The sequence below is a fragment of the Candoia aspera genome, chromosome 6, assembly GCF_035149785.1.
Source record: "Candoia aspera isolate rCanAsp1 chromosome 6, rCanAsp1.hap2, whole genome shotgun sequence".
In the NCBI taxonomy this organism is placed as follows: Eukaryota; Metazoa; Chordata; class Lepidosauria; order Squamata; family Boidae; genus Candoia; species Candoia aspera.
Window position 1 is genome coordinate 86134860 of NC_086158.1, and position 16855 is coordinate 86151714.

Consider the following 16855-nt stretch of genomic DNA (forward strand, 5'->3'; position numbering starts at 1 on the left):
TTTTGGCTAATTATGGTTTTTAATGAGAAATGGATATTTTCCCACTTTTTTAATATATAAGGAAGGCAAAGTTTTATTGTATAGGCTAAAACACTACTCCAATTTAAAATGAATGGCTTTGGAAACAGATGGTGCAATCTGTGACTTTAAAAAAGTACATTTATTTTGCTTAGTCGTCATCTAGCCAGTCTGGAGTGGGGGGCAGTAGTATGCAAGGAGAAAGGGAAGACTAGCTGGAGCAGGGGTATCCACAGGGTTGGCAAAAAAAGTCAAAGTGATGGTGTGACTGAAACCTCGCCTGTTTTGTTTTTGTGCATCACATATATAAAAAAAAGGACTGAGGTTCAATCATACCATCACGGTGCAATCTTGACTTTTTGACTATATTCCTAAAGAACCCCCTGATCTGGGGATTCTGATCTGTGCATTACCACCAGGATTGCCATCAGCTACTGTAGATCATAGTATAATAGGCTGAGATATGAATGAAATTTTGTTCATGGCTACAGAAGCAATCAAACCAGACCACTTTACTTAACCATAATTTTTAATTTCATCCAAACTCAGATATTATGCTAGCTGGTTTGGTACAAGCCAGGTTATTAAACAACAGTTTGAAAGGTGTTCAATATTTGGGTAAGGTTTAAAGCTGATGATTAGTTTCATCAGTTAAAAAAAGCCAAGTAAGTTTATATTAGAAGAAATAGTTCTAATGTATTGCTATGAAGAGCATAAGCAAAAACCTTGTTAAATCAGTTTATTAAACTGAGACATGATAACCTGAGCCAGGCTGTAGGAGAGTGGTAATAATGCATAAGAAAATATGAATGTTTGACTTGGAGAAAAATAAAGATTTGGGATTTCTATTATGTTCTTGGGCTTTATTTCAGTGCTGTGGTTGTCTCAAAGATTTCTATCTCTATACAGAGAGCTTTAAATTTTGTACCAGTTTTGAAGAACAATGATTTCTTCAGCTGTGTACATGTCATAATTCCCAATTCCATTTTTAAAATGCATAACTGAATGTCATTCAAGCAAAATAATTCATGGAGAAATTATTCTCTTACAGTTTGATGTAGTAATTCTATAATTCTCACTCCAAAGGGTTATTAGTTTCTGAAACAGAGTCAGCAAATCAGCTTTCTGTCAGTTCCTTTTAAAAATCTAAGATGGCTTTCTAAAAAAAAAAAATCAGACATTCATTTCTCAATATTTGATCAGGCTGTGGACCAGGACAGGGAGATTAGTCCTTATGAGCCTTAGCTAATGGGAAACAATTGTCATGTGTGGTCAGGTGCAGGAGAGAGATCTCTGCAGGTTGGCCAAGTGGGGAGAAGGGGGGATGAGCTGGGACAGTGCAGAGGAATTCCAGACATTCCCTTTGCTGCTCTTCATTGATGAAGCCTTTTCTCCCTTCCAGGTCAGTGAATAATTTCCTGATGACTGGTCCCAAGGTAAGTGCACTCGCTTTGATCTCCATTTCTAATTCCAAGAAGCCCAGATCATCTGGAGCTTTTTGTTTCCTTCTTCTCAGATTTGATAAAGGTCAGGAGCATGGTTTGATATTTGTGGGCCAAACCTGATTTGCAAAAAGCAAGAAAACCTTTTCCACTTGTTTAATTCTTGCTCTAAAGAAGAGAACTCTATTTAATTATTTGATTTAATTAAATTGTGGACAGGTTTGCACCATTAATCCTTTAATGGAAGCAGGAAAATTGGCTTGTCAACAGTAATACTGAGATTTACTTTCACCTGCACCTGTTATACACACCCCAGAATGTGGCTGCAGTTTACCAGGGTGTAAACTTCTTTATAGTTTTCATAAAATTCTTAACATCAACCCTACCACTTACAAAGCATTTTTTACAGGCAATATCAGGTGTTCATACTTATTTCCAAGCTGTGAAAAAAAGAACCCTTACTTGAGAATGGGCCAAACCATGGACAATGGACGGACATCATTACTTATTAATTAGTTAATTTGGTGTCAAGGTTGCACAACTTCTGGACAACTCTGGGCAGCTAACAATGAAAAAAGAGAACAAAATATTACTATATACTGTATATACTGTAAAGAGAAAAGCCCAGCTGACCTGTAAACTACACATTACCAATGAAAAACCAAAACCTTAGGGACTCCACAACCACTTATTCCTAAGGCCTGGAAGAACAACCAAGCTGAAAGTCCTTAGGACTATTAACAGGTACTAAATGATGAGGGATCCTGGAAGTGGAAGGTTTTAAATGGACAAGGAAACTATACTCACAACATCTAGCAAATGCAGGGTGATTTCTAAAGATAACAGCTCTTACTTCACTTCAGCTACAGTTGTGTATAGATGCTTCTGAAGCCAGAGGATAGGGATCTATTGTGATGGTTGCCTTATTCAGAAAAAACACAGACTCACCAGCCAGGGCTAAGGATATCCGGTTTATTAAGAATAGAATGCAGACACGGAGAAAGACGGGAATGAGCACATGGCGTGCGAGGTAGCCGGTAAATACCTGCGGTGCAGACCTGATCCTTCCCCACCCCCCACTGTCCCCAAGTCCTGACTGACGGTGAACCCGGAGTCTCGATGGGCGATCAGGGGGTGATTCCGGAGTCTCGATGGGCGATCAGGGGGATTAGTGCTGATTACCTCTGTCCTCTTCCTGTGTCCGGAGCAGGTGTGTCCCCCGTGGTAATGCAGAGATGTCAGGGAGATAGGATGATGGCTTCCCGGGTCAGGGCCAAGGTATGGCTCCTTTGTCCTTTATCTGTATTGTCTTTCAGTGCTTATGGGATTAGCACTGATTCTTTCCTCCCCGCTCCCCTTCACCGGAAAGGCATGTTCCCCGTTGTGATGTATGTATACATCGCAACGGGGGACATGACATCTATTGTGTTTCAGATTTGATTGGGAAGTGATGATTGGGAACTTGTTGAAGCACAAACAAACCTGTGAATACATGGCTTGCTGTAACTGCTCTTCTCTTTTGCTTTATTCCCCTGGTCACCTACCTCATCTAGTCTTGACCATTGGTGGTGGGGAACTGGTTTCATTGGCTAGAGCTAGAACATTGGGAACACACACACCCTGCCACAATTTAGGGGGCAGGAAGCTAATTACCGCACTCTAGAGACAGTCCAGAGAATGTTTATGCCCAAGTTGTGTCTTCATCCTCAGGCTACTCAACATTTATAAAAACAACAAATTCTTGGTAAAACTGTTCCTGCGAAATATACTCCTACCCACAATAATGAATGTTCCAGATAATTCATTTTCACTTACTGTGATTAATCTCCATGGGGCCTGAAAATAGCCCTGAATTTGTTCAAAATCAGTAATTACTGTAGGTTGCTGGTAGAAGCCCGGTGTTTCAGTTATATTCTGCTTACTGGCTGAATTACACTGGCCTGCAAGATGGTTTTCATTTCAAAGGTCTTTAAATCCTAAACAGCCAAGAGATCCCCTTCATTGATAAGATCCTCCTAATATGCTTTGGTTGGTATCAAACAGAGCCAAGCAACTTGGGCTGCAGTATGGAATTACCGTTAGAGTGTTAACTGCATATTGATGCTTGTTTTGAAGTTTTATATATTTGACTGTGCTCTCTGAGTTCCTCTTTGGGGAAATAAGCACAAACCAGGTTTTTAAAAGATTAAATGAATACATCGATAAAATAGCATAATAGAAACCAGATAGAAACCCTAGAAAGTGATATGGTATAGACCACAACTATATTTCAACCTAGACCGATGGTGCAACAAGAATCCAGGTGGGCAAATCTGAGAAAGATCAACACCTTTCAGCTAGTCCATCCTAGAGATAACTATTTTTGCAGGCTCTTGATACAAATTTGGGTTCATACTAGCAAAGGATAAATGCCTAAAAATTGTTTTGGAAAAATAGGAATGTTGATGACTTTAGCAATTTACCTGGAAGCTCCTTGTCTGTTTTGACCCGCTTCCCCTTGCAGGCGTACCTCATCTACTCCAGCAGTGTTGCGGCTGGTGCCCAGAGTGGTATTGAGGAATGCAAGTTCCAGTTTGCTTGGGATCGTTGGAACTGTCCGGAGAGAGCTTTGCAACTCTCCAGTCATGGAGGCCTTCGCAGTGGTAAGAAAATTGCTAGGGGAGACTTTGTTTCCATTAGCCACAAGCCAATTATATTGCAATTATATGATAAGTACAGTATGATATTTCTGTGCTGGAGCCTGATACATAAGAGTTCCTTATGGTATAAGATATTGCTTGCTAGTTCTTAGGTACTGTTATTTCCAGCAAGTGTGTGTGTTTTTTTAATTGCAGGTAATGAGAATATCCTGAGAAGATATTTCTATGATCCGCAGCCATAATCAAGTACTCTGCAATTAGTCCACTAGTTAAAGAACAGGAAACATAAGGCAGAAATAAATGGACAATATTCAGATTGGAGAGAAGCTTAGAGTGGGGTCCTTCAGGACATGGGATTAGTTATTCCAAATTTGTTTATGAACAGTCTGAGGATAAGGGCAAACAGGGAGGTTGCTGATGGTAGCAAACTGTTCTGGGTAGGAAAATCAATATGGGATTGCAAAGAGCTTCAGAAGCTCCTGCCCAGAGTGACTTGGCCTAAAAATGGCAAATGCAGTTCAGCATGCAGTAAGTAAGTGGAGCATGCTGAGCTAGTAGACTTAGCAGGTAACAGGGCAGAGGTATGCACAGCCGTGTGTCATGTGGTATAGGCAGAAATCTTTATTCCCTTCTCACTGTAGTAACCTTAGGTAGCTCCATTAAAAGTAAATATTGGACTGATAAAAGGAAGTACTTGTTCTTCTTTACACAACATATTAACTTGTGGAATTCGCTGCCAGTAGATGTGTTGCTGGTTATCAGTTTAAGCCGTTTTCAAGGTGACTGGACAAAATCACAGGCTACAGACGTTCCTCTGTTCTCACCTCCACCCTGGTGAACCTAATAAGCAAACATTACATTCTGCATAATCTTGTTCTGCCCCTCCAGAGGGCTTGAGGGTGAGGCCTGCTGAGAACTTTCTTGTCCTCCCCTAGCAGCTTTTCATCAGCTGTTGCCCCTTGTCAGGGAAAGAGCCAGCCAGGACCTTTTTCAACTATTGTCTTCTGACCTAAAGCCACTGGTACCTGCTTTCTTTTAACTGACTGGGAAAAGCAATCACATAGCTGTATGGGACACTTAATTTGGCCACTGATAATTTAGGAATGGCGAGCTCATGTTTCTTCCTTCAAGACAAAATTTTGCATGATATCACAAAATGTCAGAAAGCATGCAAACATATTTTCTTCAGTGGCTTTTTACTACAGTGGCATGAAAGTAGCTTGTGTACATTAATGGGAGTTAGTTCTTTTTTAAAAAATACTATAAATAACTATTAATATGCTGGTTTCCCCACAGTTTAATAAATAATTTAACACTTAATATATTTCACTGAAAATTACTAACTTTCCTCTCTGTCAGATGAATCCTGGAGTGGACTTTCAGTGGAAAACAAAATCATCTGATGGATGAACTCAAAAATCATAGAATCTGCTGTTTTGTCCTAACTTGCAGTTTTTAAAGCTATTTTGTTTTGCCATTGTTTCACAGCTAACCGAGAAACAGCTTTTGTCCATGCAATCAGCTCGGCTGGAGTCATGTACACATTGACACGAAACTGCAGTCTTGGGGACTTTGACAATTGTGGATGTGATGATTCTCGCAATGGACAGTTTGGTACGAAGTAACCTCAGCAGCACATTTCCTCTCTGTTTAGGGCCTTTCTCCACTGGCTCCTTACCATACTAAACCTCTTCATTCTGCCATGTCCCTGCGACATTGTCCTCATCTGATCCTCAGCTCATGTGTGGGTCAGCCTTAAGGTATGGTTAGCTGAACAAGTGTTGAAGCTGATACAAGCTAGCAGCAGTTGAGATCCTTTGTCTGAGAGGTAAGAAGGTGATATGTCCTAGAAGAGTTGCATTGCTCCAGAAGGTGTAGTGTAGGTTCATAGCAGGCAGGCAGGAAGGAAACCACCCAGAGTTACTCTTTGAGGGAGATGGGCAGTGACAAAATGTGAAATAGGAAGGACGGACGGACGGAAGGAAGGAAGGAAGGAAGGAGATCTTTGAATGAATGTATTCAGAATTTCTGAAAAGAACAAAGATCTTTGAATACCAAATCTATATGGGAACTAATCTGAGTAAGCATGCTTTGTAAAAGTTTGAGTGCCTTTGTGAAATGCCCTAACCCTAATTGTTGGAAAATTTCTATTTTCCAAGATTACATATTATAGGAAAGAATCTAATATGTACTCCTTCAATGATTATTTTTAATGTAAGACAAGTAAATTTCACCAGTTAGACTTTCTTGGAAGCATCCCATGTTGCTTGAGCTAGAAACTAGAAAAAGACGTTGGCATCATCTGTACATGAATAGTCAAATGGAGATTTCTGAAACAGATAAAACTTACAAAATGTGCCAACTCATAGGATTCCTAGAGTTTACTTTAGGAGATCTCTTCAAGGCTATTGAGTACCTGCTTCTGTTTAAGTCATTTAAGAACCAATAATAAGCAAACAACTCATAACAGACAAATTGTGTAGATTTCTTTCTATTATACTACTAAGATAATTTGGATTCTATAGGTGTAAATTAGAGTTAATTTTGAATGTAAAACATGTATTTCTAAAAATAGAAGGAAGAGAAGTGTGATGTATTTTAACCATTGATTAAAAGCCTAGTGTTCCTTTGAAAGAATATGTGTGGGCAAAATGTCTCCTATTTGCATGGTACTACTTAGAACCTTTCTGTGATCAGGAACCCTGAAAGCACAAGGGGGTTCATATTGGGGGAAGGATACTAAGCCTGCAGTGCTTCTTAATCCCTCCCTCCCTGCCCACACCTTTCTATTCAGTGAAGTAAAATTGGAGTGAGATTTTATGCCTTAGGCTGCCACCCACAATATAGGCCTAAGATTTATACTCTAATTGACCCTGGAGTTACTTTGTAGTTGATAGGCATATTCTCAATCATTTCTTCTTTAAGTTTTAAAATTGCAAATGATAGAATCTACAGGTGGAAGTTTAAACATTTACCAGATTAACAGTTCCTAAACCTGAGATTTTTATTCCAGTAAATCCTCTTTATTGGAAGCCAGCTATTTCCCTGCACTTCCATGTTCCACTTCCATGGAAGCACTCTTTCATGTTTCCAGCTTCTTCAAGAGCTGGTAGCACAGAGTTCACCAATTTGCTTCTAGGGCCCAGTCCTTCAGAAACTATCCTAGATGTGGAGGGAATTTGTTAATAAGGAGAAAAATATGAAGCAAGCAAATGACTTAAACAGAAGTAGGTACTCAATAGCCTTGAAGAAATCTCCTAAAGTAAACTCTAGGAATCCTATGAGTTGGCACAACCACCTTAGTCCAAACCTGGTTAGGCTTAGGGTTAAGTTACTGTTACATGGATTTATCCCATTAAAATTAAAATCTTCTGTCTCCCAAGAAAGCTTAAGTTCAGCATTGCATTGCATTTTAAAAAATTGTTTAGACTAGAGCAGCATTTCTCAGCCTCTGCTACTTTAAGCTGTATGGACTCCCAGAACTCCCCCCACCAGCAGGGAACATCTGACTGAGGAGAAAAGGGAAGCGAACCAGAATGGAGAAAGCCATGTCCCAGTCTGAGTGCTATGAAAGGGGCTGCCACCTTGTTGTTGGACACTACAACTAAAACCTAAAATAGTGTCCCACACTTCGGAAAAAAAGGGGTGGCCTCTTTGCCAGGATAATTCCCCTCCCTACTGTGGCATTTTGTATAAACGGAGGGTGAAGGCTACTCCTGTTCTTGCATGTGACTTGATGTTCTTAGTAGGTCCTTAGAATCAATAATTCAGGATAAGCCGAGATTTGGAATGGATGGGGTTTGGGCCCCAGAAGGATGAACATGTGTTCTGAGTCCCCCTGCCTTGAATTCTGGGCTTCAGCCAAATCTGATGTAGTTCTTAGCACATCCACTGACGGATTCCACCTAACAGTCTGGTGACATATTTGTCTCTGCAGGAGGCCAAGGATGGTTGTGGGGAGGCTGCAGTGACAATGTGGGCTTTGGAGAAGCCATTTCCAAGCAGTTTGTGGATGCCCTTGAAACAGGGCAGGATGCCAGAGCAGCAATGAATCTGCATAACAACGAAGCTGGCCGAAAGGTAATACCATTTCCATAAACTGCAAGTGAAAAAGTCAGGAAAAGCAAGGTGGTGTCAGAGTCTTCAGATGTCTTTGCTATGTGTGAGTTTTTAATGAAGCATTTGGCCGCTGAGTTCTGTGTTATTGGGGAATTTCAGTTACTAGAATCAAGGACATAGCTGAAGAGGTAGGGTTGCTGCAGTGTTGTCCTTCTTACCTTAAGCAGAAGAGGGATGGCTACTTGGATTCAGGCAGTGGTAAGAACCTCCCTGCCCAGAGCATTGATGGCCTGAAAATACTTTTCTGGGTGCACTCTGAAACAACCTCCTTTGAGTGTTCATTTGAAACAGTAAGGCAGCATATTTATCTAGAATGCCAGGATGTAGATTAGGGCAAGATGCCTCTTGATTTTGGGAATTCTTTGATTTCAGTGATTGAGATATAATTTCCAGCTCTGCTAGCCATGAAAGGGGTGTTACTCATTCTAATACAGGGGTGAGAAACCTCCTTTTTCTTATGAAGTTCTGGGTCACACACAGAAAAAGTCAATCAGTGCTTGAACTTTTGCAGTGCTTAGAGCTTGAACCAAAGATGGGTTGTTGTTTATTCGTTCAGTCGCTTCCGACTCTTCGTGACTTCATGGACCAGCCCACGCCAGAGCTTCCTGTCAGTCGAGGGCACCCCCAGTTCCCCTAAGGTCGAGTCCGTCACCTCTAGAATGTCATCCATCCATCTTGCCCTTGGTCAGCCCCTCTTCCTTTTGCCTTCCACTCTCCCTAGCATCATCATCTTCTCCAGGGTGTCCTGTCTTCTCATTATGTGGCCAAAGTACTTCAATTTTGCCTTTAATATCATTCCCTTAAGTGAGCAGTCTGGTTATTTCCTGGAGTATGGACTGGTTTGATCTTCTTGCAGTCCAAGGCACTCTCAGAATTTTCCTTCAACACCACAGTTCCAAAGCATCTATCTTCCTTCGCTCAGCCTTCCTTATGGTCCAGCTCTCGCAGCCATGTGTTACTACGGGGAACACCATTGCTTTAACTATGCAGACCTTTGTTGTCAGTGTGATGTCTCTTATCAAGATTTGTCATTGATCTCCTCCCAAGAATTAAATGTCTTCTGATTTCCTGACTGCAATCAGCATCTGCAGTAACCTTTGTGCCTAGAAATACAAAGTCTTTCACTGCCTCTACATTTTCTCCCTCTATTTGCCAGTTATCAATCAAGCTGGTTGCCGTAATCTTGGTTTTTTTGAGGTTTAACTGCAACCCAGCTTTTGCACTTTCTTCTTTCACCTTCATCATGAGACTCCTCAGTTCCTCCTCTCTTTCAACCATCAAAGTGGTGTCATCTGCATATCTGAGACTGTTAATGTTTCTTCCAGCAATCTTAACCCCAGCCTTGGATTCATCCAGCCCAGCACATCACATGATGTGTTCTGCATACAAGTTGAATAGGTAGGGTGAGAGTATACAGCCCTGCTGTACTCCTTTCCCAATCTTAAACCAGTCCGTTGTTCCGTGGTCTGTTCTTACTGTTGCTACTTGGTCGTTATACAGATTCTTCAGGAGGCACACAAGATGACTTGGTATCCCCATACCGCTAAGAACTTGCCACAATTTGTTATGGTCCACACAGTCAAAGGCTTTAGAATAGTCAATAAAACAGAAATAGATGTTTTTCTGAAACTCCCTGGCCTTTTCCATTATCCAGCGGATGTTGGCAATTTGGTCCCTAGTTCCTCTGCCTTGTCTAAACCCAGCTTGTACATCTGGCAATTCTCACTCCATGAATTGCTGAAGTCTACCTTGCAGGATCTGGAGCATTACCTTACTGGCATGTGAGATGAGTGCTGCTGTTCGATAGTTTGAGCATTCTTTAGTGTTTCCCTTTTTTGGTATGGGGATGTAAGTTGATTTTTTCCAATCTGATGGCCATTCTTGTGTTTTCCAAATTTGCTGGCATATGGCATGGATTACCTTGACAGCATCATCTTGCAAGATTTTGAACAGTTCAGCTGGGATGCTGTTGTCTCCTGCTGCCCTGTTATTAGCAATGCTTCTTAAGGCAAAGATTGGGAGATCTCCTCAAACATATACACATGAATACTCATTTCTCTTTCTCCTCCCTACAATGCCCTGTTTTTCTGTTTCCTTGCCACAGGGCTGATCCTGTCATGATGTACCATGAAACGATTCTTCCTTCCAACCTACAGCCTGACCCTCTTATTTTATTGTGCTTACAATGCACAATTCTCCAGAGCAGCTTGCCTCTTTGCTCATCAAAGAGCAGTATACACTGCTGTTAGGGGGTCCTATGAGGAATGACTGTGGTGTCTCTTGCACAAGCAGCTTCCTTGGCCAGTTCATATGATGCCATTTTCAGGGCCCTTAACCTGGTGCCACTGAATGGGCTGCTGCCTGGCTCACCAGAGTTACAGCAGTTGCCCTGCTGCTTTGGAAAGGGTGCTGGAGGACGGGGTGGCAGATCCTCTTCCCACCCCAAGCAGTGGTGGGCCCTCTTGACCTCTTGTTTCTCTCCACTCTACCCATTACCAGCAGCCCCAATGGTGTATGCAGGTGCTGCTGATATGAAAGCAGCTAGCTCCCTTCCTGCTTTACCCCCTGCTCAGTTAATGCTCAAATCTGTTTGTCTGATCAGTGATATTGGAGAGTGGAGGTCAAGCCAACGGAGCTTCTTAAAGTGCTCTGCTTGATAGCTAATATAGGATGCCACTGTAAGAAGGGAAGATTCTGGCAGGTATTTCATTTAGTGGGAAGGATTTGGGTTCTCCTAGAGTTCTGGGGGACCTTAGGTCAGATCCTCTCTTCTTTCTTTTTCACTACAGGTGTGCTTTATGCAAGAAAACCAAAAACCTATCATGATGGCTACCCCATTTCAATTTGCAAAATTCCCATCTTCTTGCCCTCCTTACTATCAATGTATGTTTTGGAAATGTCTTGTGAGAAATGGGCATTAATATATAGAATATAAAATAGAAGTTCAGAAATAGTTTTTTTTAAAAAAAGAAACATGTCCAGTAAAATATACTTCTTAATAACACAGCCTGCAGCATGGGAGGGCTGAGTCCTGACTCCATTCGGAAGGAAATAAGATTTCACAAGCAAAATATTTGATATGGCAGATGGACAACTTGTAGACGTCAAGCCTGTATTTGTTATTTACAGTATTATTGGAATGGCCAAGCAGTCCCAGATGACCCTGGTTCCCATTTTATTGGCCTGGATTTCTTCGTGACCATGATTTATGCTACATTTATCATGCAATTTTCATACTACACAACACCAGTCAGCTGCAAGCCAAAGACCCTGAGCAATTCATCGTGATTTGCTTTTGGACATGGAATAATTGTATCTGATGCATGTAGCAAAATGCCATTTGCAGTAACCGTAGTCTTTACTACCACTTCCTACCACCCAACTGATTTTTTCTAGAGTTACCCCAGATAGGAAGGGATAAATACTTAGGTTAATCCAAATAATAGCTTCAAGAACTAATCACTGCACTGCATGCTAGCCCTTCATAATTTTAACCTGGAAACAGAAAGCAAGTTGCTGGATAAGACTGTACAAAATTCTGAAAAAAAAACTTTTGGGAAACAATTCCAAAGCATTTTCTTTTAGCTAGATATTAAGACATATTGTAGGGAAGATCTCAATTAGTTCTGTATGTTGAACCAAAACAGGGCATTCTTGTTCCTTAGTTTTGTTGCATGATCTCTACTCTGTTGTTGCCTGAATCTCTAGGCTGTGAAAGGGACTATGAAGAGGACCTGCAAATGTCATGGGGTTTCGGGCAGCTGCACCACCCAGACCTGCTGGCTGCAACTCCCCGAGTTTCGAGAAGTGGGCACGTACCTGAAGGAGAAGTACCATAAAGGACTGAAAGTGGACATATTGAAAGGGGCTGCCAACAGTGCTGCAAGTCGAGGGGCCATTGTGGAAACCTTCAGTTCCATCTCCAAAAAGGAGCTTGTCCACTTGGAAGAGTCTCCTGACTACTGCCTGGAGAACAAGACTTTGGGTCTTTTGGGAACTGAGGGCAGGGAATGCCTGAAGAGAGGCAAGGCCCTGAGTAAGTGGGAGAAGCGGAGCTGCCAGCGCTTGTGTGGGGACTGTGGGTTGGCTGTGGAGGAACAGCGGGCAGAAATGGTGTCGAGCTGCAACTGCAAATTCCACTGGTGTTGTGCGGTTCGTTGTGAGCAGTGCCGCAAACGTGTCACCAAGTATCACTGTGTCCGCAAGGAGAAGGGAGAGCAGCATGGGGGCAACGTGCCCCCACGCAAGCTCAGGAGGAAGCAGCCTTAGTGCCCACAAACACACATTTGCTCTTTCACAATGTCTCATAGTTTTACTCCCTTCTACTTTATTTTCCATACATAGATCTATCTATGGAAAGGAAGCCTTCACTTGTCTAGTCCTTAACCCCACTTTGGAGAACCCACTTGGAAGAAGCTTGCAGATGTTCCAGTAAAGATGAACATAGCCCTAAGCTGATAGACTGTTATGGAATTAATTTGGCTTCAAAGCCCAAAGTGAGGATCTGAAAGGATTCTGCCTTGGATTCTGTTGGGAGGGAATTTAGACATCCCACTCCTACCAGACTCCGCAGCAGCTTGAAGGCAAGTATCTGATGCAGTCCACAAGCATTTTCCTTTCCCTGATTAAAATATGGAAACTGACTGAACAAAAATACAATAAACCAATCCACCTTGTCTAAAAAGAAAGTACACTCCTGAAAGTTGTCTAGATCAGCTAGATTTAAAAAAAACATCTTTTGCCATATTGAGGAACAAAAGCAGGGTATTTTGAATTGTTGGCAAGGATTCTTGAGCAGTTATGTTTATAGCTACATAAACTAGAGAAAGGTGTTTTCAAAGGCTTTCTATGTTATCAAAAATATGAAATTTCCATCTATTGCAGGTTTGTTGACTAGGTCTGAAAAAGCCAAGGTGCAAGGTAGTGACTCCCAACTGCAGCCCTTGTTTACAGAAAGAGGGAATCCAGCCATGTATCCTGGCTTAACCTCTCAAGAACAGCCTGCCTTGATGTGCTTCCTATTGGACTTGAGTGTCACATGTCATGCTTACAATCAGGAACATTCTCAGATTTGCAGAGATTTCTGAGATCTGACAAGAGATTTCACTTTAAAACAGTTTCCCCTCTCCAGTAGAGCTTTGTTTTGGCATCTCCCTTACCCCTATTACTGAGTGAGAAAATTAGGGCTAGAGTGAATTAAATAATTTTCATTCAGGATACCTGACTGTGTTAAGACACTCCTTAGGAGATAAAGTGTTGCTGAACTATGAATTTATCTTTGACGGTTAGCATTTATAAATAATGTGGCTAGCATATTATAGGAGGGTGAGAGCCAGCTTGGTGTAGTGGTTAAGGCATCAGGCTAGAAACCAGGAGACCGTGAGTTCTAGTCCCACCTTAGGCATGAAGCCAGATGGGTGTCTTTAGGCCAGTCTCTCTCTCTCAGCCCTAGGAAGGAGGCAATGGCAAACCACTTCTGAAAAACTGCCAAGAAAACTGCAGGGACTTGTCCAGGCAGTTTCTGAGAACTGGACATGATTGAATGGATTAAAAAAATTATAGGAGGGAAGGGGAAGCATAAAGCTGCCAGAATGGAATATATTTTAGGAAAATGTGTTTCATATATATATATATATATATAAATGAATGAAAAAGTATTTTTGAGGGGACATACTCTTTCTTAACTTCAGACACAAAATCTACTCAGAGACTTTCCATGGGATGGATTCAAATTTGTCACATGTTTGTTGCTCATTTGATGCTTCCAGAAGTTACTGAATTTAAGAAAACAGACCACAGTGTCTTCTATTTGTAATCCTTCCAGATCCTTCCTTCCTCCCCTCTCCCTCACTCCCCCCCTCCCTTTACAGAGAATATCTGTGAAAGAGGAACAAGCATTATACTCAGTTCACACAATGTGCTTAACCAGATTTAGTAAAGACCTAGCAGATGATCCACACAGCTGCTAACTTGGCCAATATTATCCTTGGTGAAATTATTTTGTGGCTTAGCTTCAATGAATCCAGCCCATTTGGTCTTTTTATCTTTCAAATTTTGTCTCAACTCAGTAATTCAGGAACCAGATTAGGCATGTTGCTTGAAGGTAGTTTCTATCAGTGAAAGACAGGAGTTGCCTTCACACAAGCAGTAACTGTACTTGATCCTCTGACTCTTGATTACTACTAGTGGCATTTGTGGTGGATAGATGGGGTTAACATCTGCAAGAAGACAGATGCAATATCATTATCCAAATCCTGCCCTTTTTGAACACCTGTATGAAAGAGGCTGAGCTTTCAAGCCATTAGTGGACAGCTAGGACCACTGAATGGAGCGCAGCTTAACACAGTGGAGAAGCCATGCACAGAAAAAGAATATTATCTTAAATAGCTTTAATTAGCATGTTGGAGAAACATAGGTTATTGATCTTACACACTTAGCCCAGCCAAGCATAAAGAATTACACACTTAGATAAATAGGTTCAAAAGGTAAGTAAAAAGAATACCTTACTGATTTATTTGGTCCAGTTACATTCATTCTCAGAAAAAATGAGATTCTTGTTTTTTTTTCTGTTCCCTAAACTGAATGAACTCTTAGCCCTTATGGCTGCTAAGAGCTGCGTGGAGAAAGAGGGAACCTCCTGAATTCTAGGCCAACTGCATGGCCCAAGATGGAGGGAGAGCGACTTGCATGCTGCCTTCCTCGATGGTGGAAGGAGGTAGAAGGAAGTGAGGACTGTGGGAGGGGCAACAAACAGCTTCCTCCAGAAGCACATGGGTAATTTGCATACTCATCCACATGCTAATGAGGCATGCTGATTTGCTGATACCTCCAACAAGCCTGGAGTGTGACAATGTGCCCATCATCTTGCAGGTTTTGACTCCTCCCATGCAGCTAATTATTAGTAGATGCACACTCACCACATTATTCATTCAGATTCACTTGCAAAGAGACATGGCACACTCATGTAATGAGGGCTGCCTCAAATGATGTCACAATAGAGAGAAGATACTGCATTACGGAAGCTGCATTGGGACTACCAGAAGTCTCACTTAAAGTGGTTTTCTTTAAGTCATTGAAAAATGTCTCTGATGGCACAAAGGTAATGAGAAAAAGCTAGCAGGACATTTGCAAAATAGACAAATTAATGGAGGAGAGATTGGCTGAGCAGAATCCTGTCCAAATGAATGGCAAAATATGCCATTTTCAATGTTTAGCTAATATTTGGAGTATATTAGATAAGAACTCAAAGAATTTTACTTGAAACAATTCTTCTTTCTTGGCTGAGATTCTAGGCTTTGGGGGACTTCTCTTTGATCATCAACAGTGCAGTGCAGTGTAAATAAGGGTTTTAGAGGCTCTAGCTGGAAAATGTCAAGATGCCATTTGACCTTCTTAATCAGCTGCTGTCTCAAATATTCTGATTTAGAGATCCCATGACTCACTCTCTCATGTTTCTTCAGGATACCTTGAACATGAGCTAGTGGTTTGCTTGGATTTTCCTTAAGTTTCTCAGCTAATTCTCAGCTTCTTCACAGGAACTGCTCATAGGAACAACATTCCTAGTATTATGCTGTAAATATAAATATTAAGACTACACCTTGCAGTCATGGATCTGAGAGCCTGTGACCAAGCGTTATAAGCAATAATGTGATGTTGGTTAAAAAGAAGAGTGTGAACCATCACTGGCCGTGCTTGAGTTGAACTATGTAGCTCCCTATCTCATTTAAAGTGCTGTATACAGAGCATTACCTGCATCTATACTGGCTTGTAATCAGCACAGGGTCTCACTAAGTGGAACCCCAAACTTACACTAGACATTATATTGGGAAGTTGGACATTCAGACTGATGTTCTATGACCAATCTCATTGTTTCACGATGAAATCCTCACTATGAAATCGCCTTTCTTAATCACTTCATGTTACTTACAAAATCTTCCCCCTTCCATGGCACTGAAAATTATGCTATAAAAAGGAGGGCTAAGCACTTTGAAGTTTTATTTTATTGCACAGTTAAATGGGGAAATACATAATTATTTGCTCTTCTAGTTTGTATTATCTTTGCTAGACTTAGAAAAAAACTCTATAACCATGGGTGAAAGACCCTTACATCTCATCCTTACTGTGCATCGGATATGCAAATGTTGTGGTAGATTGGGAATTCTCCATAGGTTCAGACATGGAGTGTCCAGAACACTATTTATCTTTTACTTCAATTTTTCTTGTTAATTTTCCCAAGAAAATTAGGCAAAGCAATTTACATGCCTATTACAAGAAAGAGAACTTAGGACTTAACCAGTAAATAAATTGGAAGTTAAGTGTGTGCTTGTTTTATAAATACTAAGGTGTTTGATCAATTTGCTTTAATTATTTTCATGGTCAGCCTTCTACCCCTGGAGGTCTTGGGAATAAAAGGCCTCCAGTGGGAGGGGCATAGAGGAACATAGAAGGAATATATTAGGATTTCCTCTTTATCCTATATGCTGCAGATGTCAGTACTTCTGTGTTCCTCATCCAACCATCCATCAAACAGGGGTGGCAGGGAAAGAAAATGAAGGGTTGGGAGGCTGGAGACTGATGGCAAAGCCAGTTGAAGAGGAGCTGAATAAGTTGCTGATGACTGTGTCATGCCAGAGAGGA

General features: G+C 41.3%; 1 protein-coding gene across 1 annotated transcript; it reads left to right on the forward strand.

Moving 5' to 3' along the window:
* The first annotated feature begins 1342 nt into the window (after window positions 1-1342).
* Window positions 1343-13699, forward strand: WNT8B (Wnt family member 8B). Its single transcript, XM_063306587.1, has 5 exons — window positions 1343-1420; window positions 3964-4102; window positions 5588-5713; window positions 8037-8179; window positions 11927-13699. The coding sequence occupies exons 1-5, from the start codon at window positions 1343-1345 to the stop codon at window positions 12485-12487; spliced, it is 1047 nt and encodes a 348-aa protein (XP_063162657.1). The 3' UTR covers window positions 12488-13699.
* Window positions 13700-16855: the final 3156 nt, after the last annotated feature.

What these genes read in the sequence shown, in the direction of transcription:
- WNT8B (XM_063306587.1), top strand. Translation starts at nt 1,343, where the DNA reads ATGAGCTGGGACAGTGCAGAGGAATTCCAGACATTCCCTTTGCTGCTC. An exon ending in AAGCCTTTTCTCCCTTCCAG is followed by an intron (nt 1,421 to 3,963) that starts GTCAGTGAATAA and finishes TTCCCCTTGCAG; the next exon opens with GCGTACCTCATCTACTCCAG. An exon ending in TTCTCGCAATGGACAGTTTG is followed by an intron (nt 5,714 to 8,036) that starts GTACGAAGTAAC and finishes TTGTCTCTGCAG; the next exon opens with GAGGCCAAGGATGGTTGTGG.